The sequence below is a fragment of the Trachurus trachurus genome (assembly GCF_905171665.1).
Source record: "Trachurus trachurus genome assembly, chromosome: 4".
Taxonomy (NCBI): domain Eukaryota; kingdom Metazoa; phylum Chordata; class Actinopteri; order Carangiformes; family Carangidae; genus Trachurus; species Trachurus trachurus.
Genome location: NC_139898.1, coordinates 29,227,167 through 29,248,022, shown reverse-complemented (window position 1 = coordinate 29,248,022; position 20,856 = coordinate 29,227,167). Strand labels below are relative to the sequence as shown.

Genomic DNA, 20,856 nt, shown 5'->3' with positions numbered 1-20,856 from the left:
ACTTTTTTTTTTTGCGACGCTACACGCGATTCTTTTATGGCGACGGGACCTTCGCGTCTTCGTCTATTTCATCGTGTCAAACACGAGGAACGCTTTTTTTTCGCGCGAGCTTTTACGCGCAACCAAACGCGAGATACGCGAGAAATGCGATTTATCGCTCGTTTTGACTTTGTGTAAATTCGCGTCTTCACGAGCCCGCCCATTTTCACTACAACAACAACATTTCTGCTCTCACCAACCATGGTTGAGGTCACAATGCTGCTGTAGCTGCTCTGGAAGAGTTCCAGCTGATGAGCTACAGAGACTTTAGAGTCTAAAGGAGCAGCGGAGCGGAGACCTATTCAAGATTTGCGTTTAATAACAGGCGAAACATCGAAATTAATTTATTCATGGCCACATTAAGTGAAATTATTAACTTTACCGATTATCCATCTGATTATCTGTCCTGCTGCGAGCGCACAACAGGGTATCTGCGGATCCTTAAAAAGTCTTAAATTCATGTATCTAAAATTAAGGCCTTAAAAAGTATTAAATTTATTAGAAAATTCTAAGATGGTCTTAAATATATAATACATAGCATCATAAAATATGCACTTAAACTTTTATATGAAATAACAGGGTATGCGTGCAGGGTCTTAAAAAGTCTAAAATGTGAAAATCTAAATTTAAGGTCTTAAAATGTCTTAAATTTGTTGAATTATTGTGTTCAAGTCTTAAATAATTTTAGATGGGTCTTACATTTTCTTATGCCCACCATGGGCGAGCATTTCACTCGCATTTGCCCCTAAAAAAAAAAAATACATGTGTGAACCGGGAAAATCACAAAAAGAAAGAGCACACGATTGGTCAAAAACTACAAATCCCACAATTCTCTGCTCTCAACAATAACAGTAGTTAGTGTAAGTAAGGGAGAGTGGAGCTGTAGGTGAAAAGAGGAAACAACGCCACGTCTGGTCCTGTTCTATGTTGTTCTTTCACACCGTCACCGTTTATTCGTTACGTCCGCGGTGTAAAAGGCCGTGACGCAAAGACGCGATTAGGCGCGAGACGCGATTAGGCGCGAGACGCGGTATACGCGACTTTTTTTTTTTTGCGACGCTACACGCGATTCTTTTATGGCGACGGGACCTTCGCGTCTTCGTCTATTTCATCGACAAACACGAGGAACGCTTTTTTTTCGCGCGAGCTTTTACGCGCAACCAAACGCGAGATACGCGAGAAATGCGATTTATCGCTCGTTTTGACTTTGTGTAAATTCGCGTCTTCACGAGCCCGCCCATTTTCACTACAACAACAACATTTCTGCTCTCACCAACCATGGTTGAGGTCACAATGCTGCTGTAGCTGCTCTGGAAGAGTTCCAGCTGATGAGCTACAGAGACTTTAGAGTCTAAAGGAGCAGTGCGTCGCTGTGTCGGACTGTTTGGATTTAATGAAGAAGCTGCACAGAGTCAGGTGAGCAGAAGCTCAGGACAAACACTTCGCTCCGGGACATAATGTAGCTACACCTCACATGTTCTTGTCTTTTACCTCAGGGAGATTAAAGTAGTGTCTGTTTCCACTTTCCCTCCGATCTCGGCAGCTTCCCTCTGCTAGTTTGTGTGTGTGAGGCTAAACTGCGTGCGTGTGTGGTTTGTGTACAAACTGAACACTGCCTCTGATTGGCTTAGCATGAAACCTTACTCTGCCTCAACCAATCATCATCACTTATGCGGTTGTCTCGTCCCTCCCTCCTCCCCCCTCCCCTCACCAAAGGAGAGGAGGGAAAAAACAACAACAGTTTAGCAGCTTCTGTGTCTGAGATGAGATGAGCCAAGTCGGAGGACATCGGCTTCACTGAGTAGTTTGTAACGCGCCTCATTTAATTGTCGGAAACGGTAACGGCGTTGTAACGGTGGAAATAGTAATTAGTTAGATTACTCGTTACTGAAAAAGATAACGCCGTTAGTAACGCCGTTTATTTTAACGCCGTTATTCCCATCACTGGAACCGATCGACTGCATCCCATCAATCTAACCCCATACAGTAGCTGCCACCTCCCTATACATTTCCATTACACACACACACACACACACACACACACACACACACACACACACACACACACACACACACACACACACACACACACACACACACACACACACACACACAGGCATACTGTAGCTCTCAGTGTGAACTCATGCTGTTAGGAAGCCAATTGTCTCTACACTCCGTTCTCATGCCCCAGGCAAGGTTAGCGAGGGAGCAGCAGACAACACAGTGTGTGTGTGTGTGTGTGTGTGTGTGTGTGTGTGTGTGTGTGTGTGTGTGTGTGTGTGTGTGTGTGTGAGTGACGGTGCTGTCAGCCATTTGTCATTTGAGTTTTGTTTGGCTACCAGATTGGCTGCTTTTTTTTGTGTTGCCACCTCTTTTGTTTTATTTGTTGCGTTCCCTTTATGCCAGTCTGGGCTTTTTTTCTGTTTTGTTTTGCAACTGTTCACTCACTTTGAGATGTAAAGACTGAGGAGAAGCTGCTTGGTGAGAGGAGGGAGGAAGAGGGGGGGTAAGGAGGGTAAGTTGAGGTGGGGGGATGGTGGCTTCACAGAGGGTGAGAGAGCCACTTCAGCCCAGATGAGCAAGAGTGGGCAGAGGGAGGGAGGAGGGAGGGGGTGAGGGTGAGGGTGAGGGAGGATCAGCCCACAGGGGGAGCAGTGAGATAATCAGCACAAGGAGAACCATTCTCCACTCGGCTGGAACAAAAGGTCCCTGCCAGTGTGAGTGTTTGTGAGTGAGAGTGTATGTGTGTGTGTGTGTGTGTGTGTGTGTGTGTGTGTGTGTGTGTGTGTGTGTGTGTGTGTGTGTGAGAGAGAGAGAGTGTGTGTTTTTTATATCCCAGTAGAGTCAGTGGGATCAGACACCTCCCCAGAGAGTTGGGGAGTGCTTTTTGTTTTGTGAGGTTGGTTTAGGGAGGCAGAGGGTTTGCCAAGGTACAGTTGATTTCTTTAGTTTGTGTGTGTGTGTGTCTGTGTGTGTGTGTGTGTGATCCATTCCTATTGACCGGTGTGGACTGAAGTACCACAGAGACAGAGACGTGGCGGCGCTGTGTTGTTGTTGTTTGCCAGAACAGACAGACGGGGTGACAGCAGTGGTGGAAAGTAACTAAACACAGGACGACGTGTAAACAAGCTCTGCACTTAGGTATCGATTTGACCCTGACATTGTCTGACTGCACTTTAGTTTTATGCTACTTTACACTCAGATCTCCCTCCTCCTCCTCTTCTTCTTCTACCACCTAGTTCAGCTCTTGTTAACATTATGTTTTCCACATTAAACTGTTTTCTGGTCTGTAACAGCATCTATTGCACGTCTGTCCGTCCTGGGTGAAGGATCCCTCCTCTGTTTCTCACCCTGAGGTTTCTCCAATGTTTCCCTGTTAAAAGGGTTTTCTATGGAGTTTCTCCTCAGTCGATGTGAGGGTCTAAGGGCAGAGGATGTTGTTATGATGCCATGTAAAGCCCTTTGAGACAAACTGTCTTTAAAAATGGGCTATACAAATAAAATGGCCTTGCCTTACCTAGTTACTTAAAGAGACCCTGAGGAGTTTGTATTTGGTTATTAAAGATACTCATATAAATGTGGATGAATCTACATTACCCACACTTGTTAATGGGTCCATATTCGCTAGTTGGCATCGTTTATGGTCGGAACTACGACGGTATCTGATCGTCTTCAAACCTCCGACTTTCGTTCTTGATGAGTGAAAACATTCTTGGCAAATGTTTTCGCTTTCGTCCGTCTTGCACCGGTCCAAGAATTTCACCGTGCACGCGGAGGCTCATGGGAAATGTAGTGTGAAAACACTTTGATTTCCAAAACTCGTAGTCCCTTTTAATCCACTTTATAAAACATGAACGTTGGATCGTTACGTATCAAACTGTCTGACAGGATCATAGAAAACATGAAACTACAGAAACCAGCTCATTGTCATCATTTAGATGCAACAATAGAGAACATATAATAACATAATAGTACTTCACTGCATCCAACACTAACATGTTATGACCTCAGAAAGTTGTGTAATGTGATAGCACACTGTTGCCTATTTACACAACAGTGAATGTAAGTTCAGTATTCACTCTGTTTTTAGCTTGTGAGACAAACATCTGGCTCTTCAGCTGCTAGAAAAACATCTGTCTGTGCTGCAAAACCAAAACACTGAGCTGAAAGACGGTAAAATGCTCAGACTCAGCTGTTACATTAAAAAAAAGTGATACGTGCTGCCTTAAATGATACATTTACTTTATTACAACTTGAAAATGAAGCTGAAGAGTAAAATAGTTGCTTAATGTCAATCACACTTGACAAATGTGACAATATACTTTTGTCCCAAAGTTTGACATGTAAGATGTTTACAACCGGTAAATAAGCCAATGTTGCTGTGTTCTGAGATCTCACCTACAACTTTAAGGACTATATCCGTCCGTTGGCCAAGCTGCTTATCCATGCCAGTCCCAGCCAACATTCACATTCAGACAGTTAAGAGTCACCATTCAGCCGACGGACTGTGAAGCCGGGGGGGGGGGGGGGGGGGGGGGGGGGGGGGGGGGGGGACCTGGAGAGAGAACCCACACTGGCACAGAGAGAGAATAAAATGTTAATTTAAAAGAAAAATAAATAAAATCAGACTAATTAAGAACCAAAATGGTGCAGAAATGTTAACACAAGACGGCTTTTATCATGTTAATTCATAAACAACTTCACAAAAAGTATTCAAACCGCACCAGATGTCGTGTTTTGTCACTCACATGTAAAAAGATCGACAGTTTTTTGCTGCGACGCCTAAAGAGAGGAAGGGAAGAAGAGAGAGTTCAGGATTATGGGTCAATGTAATTTCCTCCATGTGTTTTGGTTCCTGCGAGGGGGGGGGCAGTGAGGCTTTAGGAGACTAACTCTGAAAACTCTAAGTCTGCGACAGAAGAGGAGAGAGATGAGGGGATTTATATTAATACCAACATTTTTTCTCCTTCTTCCCGGCCTCCCTCTGACTGACTGAATCGTTTTCTCATCGTCCTCTTATCTGAAAGTCTTTTTTCAGTTTGTCTTTGTTGTTCTCTCCCTCCACCTTTCTTCTCTCTCCCGTCTTTATTATCATTCCTGCGGTGACTCCACCGATGAATGGAGGGACTTCTCCATGTCCTTCGGAGGGAAAAGTAATTTGTATTCTACCCCTATACTCTTCCCACTTTGCCCCCCTCTTACTCCCCCTTTTTCTCCCCCATTCCCCTATTTCCTCCCCTCCTCTTTCTCTTCTTCTCCACAATAAGAAGTGACAGTACATGAAGCCAGGTTAGCAGACACACACACACACCCCCCCGACACCCCCGCCGCTACCGCCGCCTTCCTCACCCACCGACAATGGTCACCTTCAAAAAGACCTTGCCATATGGACCAGACCATCTGGACTGTACCATGTTACACGCAGTAGGGGAGGGGAGGGGAGGGGAGAGGAGGGGAGAGGAGGGGAGAGGAGGGGGAGCCCGGTCAGGGACGGGTGAGGCATTAAGAAACCCTCTCTCACTCACGGCTCGCCTTGTAGTCCATCCTAAGTTCATAAAGAGGTGGTGTGGTGTTAAACTGGTGCTCTCTTTCTCTCTCTTTCTCTCTCTCAGGGGGGGGATCAGTAATAGGAGTGCTCAATAATTCAGAGAAGAAATTCAATACCGGCTTCACCATTAAACAAACACACACATCACATCACATCACACTCGTCCAAGGCCGTTAAAGCTGCTGTTTGGTTTATGATGGTAATCACATCCACGGACACAAACAACAGCTCATACATTATTTATCTGCGTGCATCAACACCGCACAAATCTACCATATATCTGTGTGAAACTGAATCTTCCTCTCCCTTCTCTCTCCATCTCCTTTTCTCTCTATCTCTTCTTATTTTAGGGATCGAGCTTTGTTTGCCAGGCTGGCGCTTCTCCATGACCATGGTGGCCAGTTTTCTGATGGTGGGCGGGCAGCTCCTGATGCCAGGGGTGGCCGCGCTGTGCCGTAATTGGCCGGACCGCGATGACTGGCAGGTCCTGCAGATCGTCATAATCAGCCCGTTCGTTCTGATGCTGCCCTACGTCTGGTGAGTCCCGCCCTCGGAGGAAATCCATAGCAATGAGGAGAAGGAGAAGAGGAGGAGGAGGGAGAGGGAGGAGGAGGAGGAGGAGGAGGAGGAGGAGGAGGAGGGAGGGGGCAGATTCTCCACGCACTGAACCAGGCGACGGCTTGTACAGTACACACTGCTCCGCACAGTACTGAACACACTCCTCTTCAGCGGACAAACAATACTCTCTTTCTCCTCTTGTTTTTCTTCTTCCCTCCGTTTCTCCTTCTTCTTGCTCTTGCAACACATTCTGTTCTCATCCTTCTTTGTCCGCTCTCTCTGTACATTTTTATCATTCCTCTTTCTCTCTCTCTGCAGGATTTTTCCCGAGTCTTTGCGCTGGTTGCTGGCCACCCAGCACTACAGGCGGTCCAAAGCCATGATGCTGCACATCTCCAAGAAGAATCAGGTTGACATGACAACCGAGCCCAGTGGAGTTCTCGCAGGTGAGGACGAAAAAAAAAAAAGGAGAGAGAAAAGTCCATTTCGCTGCAAATTTTTCTACTTTCTGTCGCTTTATTCGCTTCATTATGCAACATTATTTTGAATTCATCGTCTGTGCTGTGCTGCTGCAGCTGCTTCTTGGTGTGTGATGAAACGAACATGCAACAAACACAAACACAACCGACTCACATGCAAAAAAAGACTACAAAAGATGCTTCTGTTCATGTGATGTGTTCACAAGCGTTTCCCACCGTCCACATGATGAAATGCAACAGCAATCAGAAGCACATCTTCCCCTTCAGAAACCTCCAGGAGCAAAGTCTCACTGGCAGGTCCATAAAGTGGGACTTCAGTATGTAGCCGCTGATGCTAACGGCTGTTTTCATTGGGAATTAATGTGCCAAATACTTTTACAATTCAGATCCAGGTGGCCGCTTCAAATTTAAACAGAAACCCAAACAAATGTTCAATATATAATGACACTTAGCAGCACATTGAGATGCTTTAAAGGGATAGTTCAACATTTTGGCAAATTGGCCCATTGCCATAATCCCTATAGTCATAGCAGTATACTGTAGGTTTGTTACCTTTAATTGTTGGTGCAAGCTATTTTTAGAACGGCAGAGCAGAGCCACGAGCTGCTCAGAGATACACTACGGAGGTGCATGGGATTTTTTGTTTCCCTCATCAAATGCACAATCCAACAACTCCAAAACTGATCTGCACATTCACCACGCTATGAGATAATAACAGAACGTTACCAGACAGTGTTGTTTTAGAGGTAAATTCATGCAAAATCACTGATGTGTGTTCCCGTCAGGGACAGTTTTTCAGCAAGCAGTCTCTGCATTTTCCTCAAAAACAACTCTGTCTGGTAATGTTCTGTTATTGTCTCATAGCGTGGTGAATGTGCAGGTCACAACTTGTCCACCAGAGCGTTTTGGAGTTGTTGGATTGTGTATTTGATGAGTTTGATGAGGAAAACCAAGAAATCCTATAGCCTCCGTAGCGTAGCTCTGAGCAGCTCGCGGCTCTGCTCCACCGTTCTAAAAATAGCTTGCACCGACAATTAAAGGTAACGAACCTACTCCTAGGACTATCATGGCAGTTGGCCTTCAAGTTATTAATGAGCGGTTGTGTAGCAAAGACACATCCTTCCTCTCCGCGCCACCAACACTTCCTCCTCCCCTGCCTCGGCGTGTGATTCATTGTTCCTGCCTCTCCTGTGGCCGAGCAGACAGATAGCTGCTGATGAGAGGGGGCAGAGGGAAGTCCTGTATCAGTCTTAAGAGCCCCACAGCACATTAGCTTCACCGTGCTAAAGGTCCCTTAGCGGCCGGTCTCTCATTACCTTCTGAAAGAAAAAGGTCTCACAAGGTGTGCGTTTCATGTTTCCTACCAGAGCTGGAGCAGGAGCTGCACAAGAAACCCCAGAGGAGCTGCATTGTCAAGATGATGAGCACCAGGAACCTGTGGAAAAACATTGTGGTGCTGTGTGTCAACTCGTAAGTGTGTCGCTGCGTCTGTGGCTGGGCTGTGTACAAGTTCCTTTGCTAATCAAAGCCTACATCCGTTGTGTCGAGAAAGAGCATGAATTTACACATGAGCTCGTCCCTTCCCACCCCCCACCCAACCCACCTTCCCACCACCCCACTCCAACATGAGATGAAACGAAGACATGTGTGTGAGCGTTAAAGGGATAGTTCAACATTTTGGCAAATTGGCCCATTGCCATAATCCCTATAGTCATAGCAGTAGGTTCGTTACCTTTATTTGTCGGTGTAAGCTATTTTTAGAACGGAGGAGCGGAGCGGCAGGCTGTTCAGAGCTACACTATGGAGGCTAATGGAATTTCTTGGTTTCCCTCATCAAACTCATCAAATACAAAATCCCAAAACTCCAAAACGCTTTCGTGGACAAGTTGTGACCTGCACAATCACCATGCTATGAGATAATAATGGAACGTTACTAAACGGAGCCGTTTTCGAGGTAAATACAGAGTCTGCTTGCTGAAAAACTGTCCCTGAACGCAACGCGCATCAGCGGTTTTGCATGAATTTACCTCTAAAACAACTCTGTCTCGTAACGTTCTATTATTATCTCATAGCGTGGTGATTGTGCAGCTCACAACTTGTCCACGAAAGCGTTTTGGAGTTTTGGGATTTTGTATTTGATGAGTTTGATGAGGGAAACCAAGAAATTCCATTAGCCTCCATAGTGTAGCTCTGAACAGCCTGCTGCTCCGCTCCTCCGTTCTAAAAATAGCTTACACCGACAAATAAAGGTAACGAACCTACTGCTATGACTATAGGGATTATGGCAATGGGCCAATTTGCCAAAATGTTGAACTATCCCTTTAAACCCTCACTCGCCCCGTGGCGGTCGGCGCATGTCTCAGGTAACACCTCGCGCTCGTCTCATCCTCTTCTTGTCTTTGTGTGTGTCTTTGTGCAGCCTGACAGGTTACGGCATCCACCACTGCTTCGCCCGCAGCATGATGGACCCCGAGGCCCAGCCCACGGCGCTGTGCCACGCAGACTATTACACCATGGCTGGCATCGCCATGGCAACCTGCCTGGCGCTGTGTCCCGCGGTGGGGCTGATGGGACGTCGGGGAGGGCTGCTCACCTTCATGATCATAACGGCTCTGGCATCGCTGCTGCAGCTGGGTTTACTCAACTGTGAGTAACAACACACACACACACACACACACACAGGCTGTTAAACCAACTAGTTCTCACCCGTTCCTGTTGCTAAGACTCTTAAAGGGATAGTTCAACATTTTGGCAAATTGGCCCATTGCCATAATCCCTATAGTTTTAGCAGTAGATTCGTTATCTTTAATTGTCGGTGCAAGCTGTTTTTAGAACGGTGGAGCAGAGCCGCAAGCTGCTCAGAGCTACGCTATGGAGGCTCATGGGATTTCTTGGTTTCCCTCATCAAACTCATCAAATACACAATCCAACAACTCCAAAACGCTCTCATGGACAAGTTGTGACCTGCACATTCACCACACTATGAGATAACAGAACGTTACGAGACGGAGTTGTCAAAATGTTGAACTATCCCTTTAAACTTTGGATTTTATCCTGGCACATAAAAAATAACAGATTGACACCAAAAATGTCAAAACGCTCTTGAGATACGACATCAGAGTTTTTGAAATGCTCGTCTGGGCTGAATGGATTGGTGTATTGATAAAAGCGAAAGTGCAATGGAAACAGACCCATGGTGAATAAATCATGACTCTTGACTTAAATGTCCATTGAAGCTGAAAGTGATGAGATGAAAGAGACAGACAGACAAAAAAAACAAACATCAAACCTGTGAGGAGATTATATCCTTCCTCAAACACCTATGGTGCTGCAACTGCACAACAACGTTGTAAAACATTTTTACTATGATTTTATGTGATTTGCATGTCAAACTTGTGGTTATATATTTGGATTTATTGTGCAGCCCAACCCTAAACTCTTGTGTAACGTTAGCACAATCCAGCACAGGCTCCCAGTGGGTTTGTCAGTCACGCAACTGCACAAAATAATCACTGAGTTTATGTAACTCTATTTAGATATAGGGTACAAATGTAAATAGTAGCTAGTTGCTAGTTAGCCAGGCATCTTGGCTCGTAGCTAAAAAGAAAACTCTTCATTCTTTAGATTTTTACATTTCTTGTCTTTTTCCAAGTTGGACGTGGATATTATAGGGTTTTATTCTTACTGCTGCCCCTGTGCACTTCAAGTACCCAGCTAATGATGGGATATTCCAAACACTGACTGACCTGCTGCTGTGATTGGGCAAACGCTGCACAGGGGAAAAAGTTTAGGCAAAGATTTTAAATCGAGGTTCAGCCTGATTTGTACTCAACGCTTCACTTCCTTTTGTCATTAAATCACTAAAGCCCACAGTTTAAGTCGGAGTCTAATGGGAGCCTCTGCTGATTCCCTCCTTTTTTTGACCTACATCTGCAGTATGGAGTCATTATTTCAAGCTCCAGTGGTAAAACTGTTCAGAAATCATCCTGAAGGCTTTTTGTTTTTGCTTGTTTTGAGTCAGCACTGACTCTGCTGCCCTTTGTGCTTACTAATGACATGTTCTCCTCTCCTTTATTTTCCAATGCTCGCTGACGGACTCCAGTGATTGGGAAGTACAGCCTTCGCCATGACATAGGTACGTTTACACTGCAGTTAATTTACATCATATAATGATTCCTTGAAACAGTAAATCACTGAGCTGTAATGTCTATTCACGTTTCACTTCAAGGTCACTCCACGTGTTCATATATAAGCGCTCTAATTTGTGCCCCTGGCCTGTAGTTGGGAGTTTGAATACTTACATTTTGTCGCCCTCTCCTGGACAGTTCTGCGCGACACCCTGAACAGGAAATTCTCGGTGGCCTTCTCCATCATCGGGATGTTCTCCTCACATGCCGTCAGCATCCTCAGCATCTTCTTCTGTGCTGAAATCACTCCCACTGTCATCAGGTGAGCATAGACACTGAAAAAAGAGAGCAACAATAACACGTAGAGGAGCGTCCTGTCCTGCCTGATTTTTAATTACACACACTGTCCAGTAGCTGTTGAAGCACAGCGGGGTCAGAGCTTGCTGTGTGAAGTAACACTCACTCTGTTTCCTGTTGTCACACATCCACACACCTTGAACAGTCGCTTTGCTCTTGTTTTTTTTACACTTTATTGCAGGATTGCACAAGTTGTTAGTTCATGTTCCAATACACATCTATTTAGCCATTGGAGCGTTCCTACAATTTGTAGTGAGAAACATCAAAGAAATGAAAAAGTTCAGAAAAAATCAGAAAAAAACGAAATAAATAAATACATTTAAAGCAGAAGTAAGCAGAATTTTTGTGTTAATATAAGTCTTAAATTGTTATATCTTCTGACAGCAATCACTTACATAGAGTGTTTGGTGTGAAACACGGGTCTGTCAGTCACTCTGCTCTGCTGTAAGCCGAGGAGAAAACTTTCCTTGTATCCTACAACCTTTATCCAATGAGGAGAGAGAACGGCATAAAGGGGCGGTCCTCTCTGTGTGTGCAGCCAAGGGATGCGCGTGAATGTGGTGACGTAGGGACGAGGGCGGGAACTGCTAACTCCATCGGCTGACAGGAAGTTAGCCAAAACCACCGGATCGCTTACTTCTGCTTTAAATAATAATAATAATAACAATAATAAAGGGGAAAAAAGAGGTGGGACAAAGACAGTAAAAAAATAAAAAAAACAGTCGCTTTGTTGACGTTCAGAAGTTGCAAAGTTTGTGAGCTGCAGCCTGGACAGACTGTTTGTGTTGTGTGTCCCTGTGCAGGGGTGGAGGTCTGGGTCTGGTCCTGGCGAGCGCCGGCTTCGGGATGCTCACCGCTCCCATCATGGAGCTCCACAACCAGAAGGGCTACTTCCTGCACCACGTGATCTTCGCCTGCTGCACGCTGCTGTGCATCATCTGCCTGCTGCTGCTGCCCGAGCCGCGGGGGCAGCCGCTGCCCGAGAGCCTGGCCGACGGAGAGACCTTCACCCGCCAGACCCTGCTCCACCCGGGGGAGCAGCACCTCCTGCTCGCCAAGACCGACAGGGACTACTCCCGAGTCCACGACACGCCTCTGCACCTCTCCACCACCGGCAGCGCCACGGTGGCAGCGGCCACCGCCCTGGCAGCGGTGCCCGCCTCGTACGCCCTGGCCACCGGCGGGGAGGTGATTGGAAACCGTGCCATAGCCAATGGGGTGTGAGCATCGTAGCAATAGTCCACTACTGTGCTATTAATTGCTCGAGCATTAACACGACTCAATGGTCACTTGAAATAAACAAAACTGACTTTTAAGGGAAATTAAAAAAAAAAAAAAATTGAACCAGACGGACTCTTGTTGGTTTGAGACGGTGGCGATAGTTATTTTGTGTAGTTTGTAGTGATTATGATTCATTCAGGAGTTGCCAAAAAAAAATTGTCCAGGAGAAAAGTTTATCTGACGTCAGTGTGTTGAATAATAATAATAAGGTCTAGAGAGGAGAGACAGAGAAGAGCAGACCGACGTGCAGAGTGTGCTCTGTGAGTTTCCTGTTTGTAGTTTTGACTCGTTGAAAGAGGATTTCACCGCATCTTATAATTCTTTATAAGTTCTTTTGCACTAAATGTCAGAGACACAATCAAGTGTTTGTGATTTTCAGCCAACGCGTTGGAGACCCAGGGATTGGCTAAACCACTACCACTCCTTTTTGCATGAAAGGGCACAAATGATTTTACACGTTCTCTCTCTCTCTCGCTATCTTTATTTGTGGTCCCTCTACAAGAAGTCTGAAGTGGCACTTTATCCTCAGAGGTGAGGTCAGTGTAGACACTGATGTTTTAGTTTTTTTAAAGAAGCATTACTGCTGTTGTTGTGGGTGTATGATGGTTGTCGGATGCTGACGAACAGCCGGAGACCTTGGCAGACTGTAAGTGTAGCCTATATAGAGACTGTGGCTGAACGCTAAAACAAATCTGAGAGTTGAGCGGACATGAGAGTGGCCAGTCAGCGTACTACTGTATGTCTTATGATGCATCTCAGCATTTTAAATGGCTTTATCGCGATGGCTCTGTTTCTTTTTAACACAAAAAAAACAGAGAATGTAATTTAAGAAAACCAGTATTTATTTTGTCATGCTGCCAAGGGCAATTCTGTCGCTTGAAATACCTCCTTATAATTAGCCAATATTTCCACTCCGACTCTCACTCCTTGTTCTCTGTACTGTGATTCTATAATGTCGTAATCCTGCTCCTAGGATGTGTAACTCTAGCCAGAAAGCACAATATTTTACAGTTTTTTGACATAAACGTTTGTGGAGATTAGACTAGAGCAGCGTAGCCTGCGTAGATCCTGGCCTAGTTGTGATTAGTGTACATTTATACACTTTACTATGTAAGTATCCTTTAGGACTGGATAAAAATATAAGGTATGTATTCTGTACATGTGCCATCCGTTCATAATGTATGGGCCATCGACCTTACTTTTATAGGATATAAGCACATTGAATAGTTAAAACCATGCCATCGAACATTTTTGTCCAAATATACCTGAATCCACAGATCGAACAGGTTCATCCTCCGTTTTTAAAACCATGTTTAGTAATAATAATGACACAGCACGTATTTTGAACACAACGTATGGTTTGGTAGTTTGTAATATGTTTTCAACAGTTTTCAACACTCGGAGAAGAAAAGATACAAGAAAAAAGAAAAAGAAGTCAAACCACTAATGCTGTTTTCTAAGTGTTATTTTTTTAATATGATGCATTTGTACAAAAAGCCATAGGCCTACATGTTTTGATAATAAACCACTTAATTTATTATGTCAATAAAAGAACACTTGATGTGGCTGCTTGTGGTTTTTGTGTCGGGGGGAGTGTGGGTACAGTATGTGAAGTGGATAAGTCCAAACAGAAAGACAACCTGCCTTGTCCTAATTGTCCTTGGTTCAGTAGAAAAAAAAAAGGGCAACTGAACGCTCAGAAGTGTTCAGGGTGAAGCTCCAGCTCCTTTTTGATCCTGTTCTCGATCAACAGGCCGAGGTTTGAGTCCGTCATCGGGAGGCTGTAGCTCACAAATACTTGTTTTTTGGTCCTCTTTGCTGCAAAACACACAGAAAATAGACATTTAATTTACTTCTAATTTGAATAAATGCATTTTTTTTGCTGTTGAATTCTTATATGATTGTTTTATTTCCTAAATATAAATCAAACCAAAGTCATGGAAGCTGTGAAAACTCAAAATAATTCATCTATTTTTCACCATTTCAGGGTCAAATACACAATATTTTGACTCATTTCGTCACATAGTGCATTATGAACAAAACTGCCTTTCATTAATTCACCATGTAATTTTTATGCTGAGTTTTTCACACCAAACAAGCAGCAACTGGTTCAATATTAATCTGCTGTGGCATCACTGTCGACTTGTGGAGACCTGAGATCCGTGTGAATCTAATCAACATCATTGTCACTTTTATTTTTGTCAGACTGGTGTTATCGGTTCATGGCAACAACACTTTTGAAATCAATCTGCTGCTGCAGCTGAATTAAAACCCACTCTCTCTCTCTCTGGCAGCACTAAAAGCAGAAGTGATGTTAGCTGTGAATGATAATGAAACTCAAACAAGTTTCAAGTCTCTGCGTGTCGACTTTCACATTGCACTGAAGTGAATGGAGGCTGTTTGTTGCCTGGAGAGCAGGAAAAACACACATGTAAATACTTCATATGGGATTTGAAGAAGTAATAATAGTGATAATGTTATTTACATATCCGCAAAATATAAATAAGAGATTGGAAAAGTGTAACTAGTTTCTGCATTGGAAAACACAGTAATTAGACAAATCAACTCAAATACAAAGTCATTCATCCTTACCTAATCTCTGTGACAGGGAATTTGGAGCAGTATTAGACGGGTCCCCCATCAATAATGAGGATAATGGCATTGAATCCTGCAGACAGAAAACAAAGCACATCAGTTGTTAGGAGCATTTAAAAACAGAAATGAATCACGTCGTCCAGATTTACACAAACTGAAGGTCATAGATCCCAGACTGATGACATCATGGTTGTCTATGGTTTGGGGGCACAGTTTGAGGATGTGAAGGAGAAATACAGCTCAATAGATTTATTAGATTTTGCTTTCTAAGGACCCATTGACCAACAAGTGGCCCTGTGCTGCTGGAGGAGCTCTCCATCATAGATCATTAGGTTTACTACACAACAGAGACAGTGAGATAAAACTGCAGCTAAAATGCTCAATCACTGGAAATATGACTTTATATCACAGGATTGATCTCAGGACTCCAGATCTACTTTTTTCACGAGTAGCAAAGTGGCCCCTAACTTAAAATTTTAGGAGCGCACACAGAACATTTAGGGTCTCAAATCGACAGGCAAAGCAAATATTCACATTTCCTTTTCATTCATGATCCTCAAACACCTTGGCCTGACACCTGTGATGAGAGACCTCCAGATTCTTTGAGCGTAAAAAAACAAAACAGCAAACTTATTGGTTGCACACAAGTAGATGAACATTTTACTTACACTGTCTCCAATTTTAGGGGCAGCCTGGGTCTATTATAGCAGCAACTATCGATAGTGAAACTAATCAAACATGAGTGCCTGGTGCCATTACTCATTATTTACACTCCTAGATACATCACAGGGGGTAAATACGAGTATAAAAACCTTTATTTAGATAATCTCATGGTTAATATTGTAAAATAATCTACATTTCTTCATAAGTAGCCTAAGAAATAGGAAACATTTGACGTCATCTTACAGCATCTAGTTTAAACAGAAACCTTTAAAAGCTCAAGTTTACTACAAAATAAAAGTCTTGATACATGTGTTTTTAAATATTATCGATGTGTAGGCCTATACATGTTTGTTTTTTCTCCATAAGTGTGTTTTACTCACATATTTGCTGCTAATCGACACGGCCAGGTTGTTCAGCACCGGTGTTGAACCGACCCAGAGGAAGAAGCCGCCGCTCATCTTCATCACGTGGAAGTGCACCGTCTGCTCCAGGATCTTCTCCGAGAAGTTGTGCACCGAGATGCCGTCAAACTCCGCTCCGTTCTGCGTGGCCGCCGTCATTTTGTGTGTGTGTGTGGGTTTGTGTTTGTTTTGAGCTCAAGCTGCTGCTGGCCGACAGAAACGTGCTGACTGTAAACAGTGGCGCAGTCAGTGATGGTGACTTCCGGGTTGTTCGAAAGTACGAGTACGGCAAGCCAGAGCAATCAAACAGAGCGCGGCACCAGCAGCACAACTGATTGGATTTGTTTTACGCAAAATAGAACAAAATAAACTATTTATATTACTTTTAACTCTTATTTTTTTTCAAATTAAGAAGTTATATTATCGACATGTAAAATAAAATAATGAAAAATCTGTTACTTAAAAAAAAAAAAAAAAGTAATTTCAATTTTACAGCTACAATTAGTGATTTATTTTGGTTTTAATCTACTCATTTATTTGGATTATTTGGTTTAGGGTTTAATTTATAAAATAGGTTACTACTACAACTAATAATAAAAATAAAAATTATCCCAGTCCCTGTTGTTATTCGAGTAACACAATAAAAGATTAGTGTCACTTGGAGGAGGGAAACGCACTAATTCTGAGTTTTAAAGAGCTTGAACAAGATTATGTTCAGAAAACAAACTAACAATCATTTGACATTTTTTGTTGATAATTAACATTTACTCTCTACTTTCAATTGCCACAACAAAAATATATTTTACCGTTTCATCACATGAGAAAGAAGTCACTCATTCTCTTTGAGAAAGTTTTAATCAGAGAAGAAATTGACACTGAAATAGAAAAATATCTGAAAATACACATTTTAACATTTAATTTTAATGTAACAATTAATGCACCATGTGAACCTCAAAAGAAGAGGGTGAAATGATCAACAAAATTAAGTTCTCTGTTGTAAATATTTGCGATGAACTAATTGTGAACGTGCTGATGAATGAAATTATGGTTTGTTTCCCTGCATCAGTCCAGTCAACCTTCCAGAAAGTCTTCAACCAGTTTGTTGAACTCGTCAGCGTACCTCAGGTGGAGGTTGTGTTTACCCTCCGGCATCAGGTGCAGTCTAGATTTGGGACGATACAGAAGAGTACACACACACACACACGTCACACATGTTTGAATCTGAGATCGTTGCAGTGTGCTTGTTGTTTAAATGTGTGTTTGTGTGAGCACCCTCACCGTGATCCCTTGATGTGTTTGAGGAGGTACTGTGGGTGGACGCTCGGCACCATGGGGTCTTTCTCCCCGTGAACGATGAGGGTTGGACAGGTGATGAGAGGCAGAAGCTCCATGCAGATACTCCCTAACCAGAGGACATTTAAAATGAAGACTTTGCTCGATTCAGCTGACATTTATTTTGAAAAAACCTGAAAATCATTACTTCCAATAAATTCCTTATGTAAAAAAAGCTAGTTCATATCTCTTGATAATCGTCTTTAAGCCTGAAAACATTATTGAACTAATAAAAAGGTAACATTCCTTCAGCTGTTTTGATTTCAGGCATTAACTCTGGTCTGCTTTAAAAACAAACTCAACCAGAGCAGACACAGAAATGTAGAAAAGCCTCATTTCGAAGTCATGGCCACAGCTCTACGTGCAGATCCTGAGATGCTTTGAATCAAGAGACTTTTAGAGATTTTCAAGTGATTAATAATTCGTCAAGGCTGCATGAACATTTAATCCAGTTCAGACCCAAACACATCTAAAGCAGCTCTGCCAAGGCCAAAGCGTCCCAAGAGTGGGGTGGGGTATTTTAAAATGTTAATTAGAGAAATTTTTAATTATTACTGCAAAACAGTTTCCCCTCATCTCTTGTCTTTTTATTGGCTCTGCTGGTTTTCAGTCTCCTTAATTAGTCTAAAAAGCAGCATTCATTCTGTACCTTCTGGTCTTTTTGCAAACTGTGCGATCCCGTCCACCCAGCCCTCCCAGGTTGTAGCGAACACCTCCGCTCCGTACACCTCCTCCATGGGCTTCCTCATCCTCGCACTCCACCTGGAGACGTCACGGACGGCTGGATGGTCCCATGAAAGAAGAAGAAAACACAGATAACAAAGATGATATCATCATCATCATCAAAGGAAGTTTAGCTCTAGCTGTTATCAGAGGAGGAGCAGCACCTTCGTAAAGCTTGAGGTCCTGCTGGGAGACGAAGGCGTTGGATCCCCAAACAACCATCCTGTTGATCAGGTCGGGGTTCCTGGCAGCTGCTATCAGAGCAGTGATGCCTCCATCACTCCAGCCCAGCAGGGAGAACTTGCCAAAGCCCAGCGCCTGAGAAAGAATAGACAAACACAACGTATCACTAACAAACTACTGTATTCAAAGGGATAGTTCAACATTTTGGCAAATTGGCCCATTGCCATAATCCCTATAGTCATAGCAGTAGGTTCGTAACCTTTATTTGTCGGTGCAAGCTGTTTTTAGAACCGCCGAGCAGAGCCGCAAGCTGCTCAGAGCTACGCTACGGAGGCTAATGGGATTTCTTGGTTTCCCTCATCAAACTCATTAAATACACAATCCAACAACTCCAAAACACTCTCATGGACAAGTTGTGACCTGCACATTCACCACGCTATGAGATAATAACAGAACGTTACCAGACAGAGTTGTTTTTTTAAGGTAAATTCATGCAAAACTGCTGATGCGCGTTGCCTTCAGGGACAGTTTTTCATCAAGCAGTCTCTGCATTTACCTCTAAAACAACTCTGTCTCATAACGTTCTGTTATTATCTCATAGCGTGGTGAATGTGCAGGTCACAACTTGTCCACCAGAGCGTTTTGGAGTTGTTGGATTGTGTATTTGATGAGTTTGATGAGGGAAACCAAGAAATCCCATTAGCCTCCGTAGCGCAGCTCTGAGCAGCTCTGTTCCGCCGTTCTAAAAACAGCTTGCACCGACAATTAAAGGTAACGAACCTACTGCTATGACTATAGGGATTATGGCAATGGGCCAATTTACCAAAATGCTGAACTATATAGGGGCGTGGTTATGGCGCTGAACTGAGCACACGTCTTTTTGTGAGCTCCTGGCGATATTCTTGAAAAATCCTGTAAACTTTCCTTTAACTGCACAAACAGTGATAACTTTCATTCGTGGCGACTTGATACTACATACCCGCGACAATATGCCGAAAAAAAACAAACCTAAAGCACACCTTTCTCAGTGTGAAGAAGACGACGTCTCAGATGCTATTAGCTTAGCTAACTCAGAGTGTGATGCTAGCCTCGTGCCACTGCCTCGTGAGGACTACGTGGACACTGGATCGGCCCAAAACATGGACGTCATTCAGATACTCGATGGGATCAGAAATGACTTTTCCACAAAGATTGATATGGTCCTGAAAGCCATTCAAGACGTTAAGAGAGACGTGCAGGACTTCTCGACGCGCATGGATGAAGCAGAAGTGCGCATTAGCACCGTAGAAGACACAGTCAACTCAGAGAAAGGCAAGGCTGACGCGCTAACTAAACAGGTGTCTCTCCTCACAAACAAACTTGACGAGCTCGAAAACCGCTCGCGTCGTTCAAACCTACGGATAGTTAAAGCAATACTTACCTTTCTGGAACTTTTGCACATTTCTTTGTCTAAGTTAAAATGCTATTAATAATCTGATGATACATTAAAATGTAAGAGAAACCCAACAGGGTTAAAAACTCATAATTTTTTCATTCTCATATAATTCTGAGAAAAGTCTGACCAATAATATTATTCGGTCCGATTAATAATATTTGACGAGCGACCGAACCTACTTAATATGTAATCACTTTGTGCACCCCTCTCCTCCTCTCCCCCCTCCCGACCAGGAAGAACGCTTATTGACAGAGCAGAGTAGCAGGACACAGAGAGCAGAGGAGACTAGAGTCACAACACACTAGAAAGAAGGTTTTTGGAAATAAATAGTTTTTTAAAAGACCAATAACTGCAGCCGCAGCTGTTTGCGGAGTTTCATGTCTGATATTGTAACGTTGATAGTGATCAGCCCCGAGTGATACGTAAACACAGGAAGTCACATGTGTATAAAGCATCCAGTGCCAACGGCTAGGCTACTGTTAGCTCTGTGCTAACGGCTAGGCTACTGTTAGCTCTGTGAGTTCTCAGCGGTCCGGACCCGGTTGAACTCCGGACCGGCGCGGCTCGACTCGGCTCGGTCTGGATTTATTTTCGGCCTGAACCAGCGCATCAGGTGGCGCTGGTCCGGCCGCCAGCCTGGCTTGTTGAGAACTGTAACGTTAATCTGTAACAATCACTTCCCCTGCGTCTCCAGTAGCAGTAGGCTAACAACAGTTTATTATAAAACTCATCAGTCATCATCACTGAGTCCGTTTATACGGTTTAAAACTCCGGTGTTGTGTTTGTTTGTGTTGTTCCCGTTTCACTCGCGTTCCTGTTCTGTTTACCGTTGCCATGCCAACGCATGCAGCAGGGAGGGAGGGGGCTCGTGGAGATGCGGCAGGAGTGAGAGGTGGGTGGGACTTGTGAGGGAGGTGGAGCTGTTGATTTTCAAATGTTTGTGCTGTGCTGAGTGAAATGCCAGATCGGTAAGTATTGCTTTAACGTGCCGGAGAAGATGGAAGGAAACGACGCGGTAGCTTTCCTGGAGAAGTGGCTCCCCGAAGTGCTGGGACCAGCAACATTCCCGAGTCCACCTCTCATTGAAAGAGCACACAGGTTGCCCGGCCGGACGCAACCTAATCGATCAACCACA

General features: G+C 43.8%; 3 protein-coding genes across 4 annotated transcripts in view; 1 reads left to right on the top strand and 2 right to left on the bottom strand.

The window, feature by feature from the left end:
- Positions 1 to 12,345, top strand: part of slc22a23 (solute carrier family 22 member 23) — a 28,103-nt gene extending 15,758 nt beyond the window's left edge. The window contains exons 4-10 of the mRNA XM_083970721.1: positions 5,938 to 6,124; positions 6,464 to 6,591; positions 7,992 to 8,094; positions 9,044 to 9,270; positions 10,727 to 10,759; positions 10,950 to 11,073; positions 11,912 to 12,345. Of these exons, the coding sequence (XP_083826847.1) occupies positions 5,938 to 6,124; positions 6,464 to 6,591; positions 7,992 to 8,094; positions 9,044 to 9,270; positions 10,727 to 10,759; positions 10,950 to 11,073; positions 11,912 to 12,332 (1,223 nt within the window). The 3' untranslated portion in view covers positions 12,333 to 12,345. The remainder of the gene's footprint in view (positions 1 to 5,937; positions 6,125 to 6,463; positions 6,592 to 7,991; positions 8,095 to 9,043; positions 9,271 to 10,726; positions 10,760 to 10,949; positions 11,074 to 11,911) is intronic.
- The window catches only part of bphl (biphenyl hydrolase like), a 106,858-nt gene that overhangs the window by 74,720 nt on the left and 11,282 nt on the right, over positions 1 to 20,856 (bottom strand). Inside the window, exons 4-7 of one of the 2 annotated variants that reach the window (XR_014595353.1) lie at positions 18,268 to 18,421; positions 18,030 to 18,161; positions 17,327 to 17,450; positions 17,068 to 17,210 (exon numbers count right to left, since the gene is read on the bottom strand). Coding sequence is in view for 1 of the 2 variants with exons in the window: in XM_083970737.1 (XP_083826863.1) it covers positions 17,120 to 17,210; positions 17,327 to 17,450; positions 18,030 to 18,161; positions 18,268 to 18,421 (501 nt within the window). In the remaining variant the exon portion in view is untranslated. Of the gene's footprint in view, positions 1 to 16,890; positions 17,211 to 17,326; positions 17,451 to 18,029; positions 18,162 to 18,267; positions 18,422 to 20,856 lie in introns of those variants that run through there. The other variant, XM_083970737.1, reaches the window with a different exon arrangement.
- Positions 13,961 to 16,295, bottom strand: psmg4 (proteasome (prosome, macropain) assembly chaperone 4). The gene is made up of 3 exons (XM_083970743.1): positions 16,028 to 16,295; positions 14,982 to 15,057; positions 13,961 to 14,207 (listed from the first exon to the last, which is right to left on the bottom strand). The coding sequence occupies exons 1-3, from the start codon at positions 16,205 to 16,207 to the stop codon at positions 14,086 to 14,088; spliced, it is 378 nt and encodes a 125-aa protein (XP_083826869.1). The 5' UTR covers positions 16,208 to 16,295; the 3' UTR covers positions 13,961 to 14,085.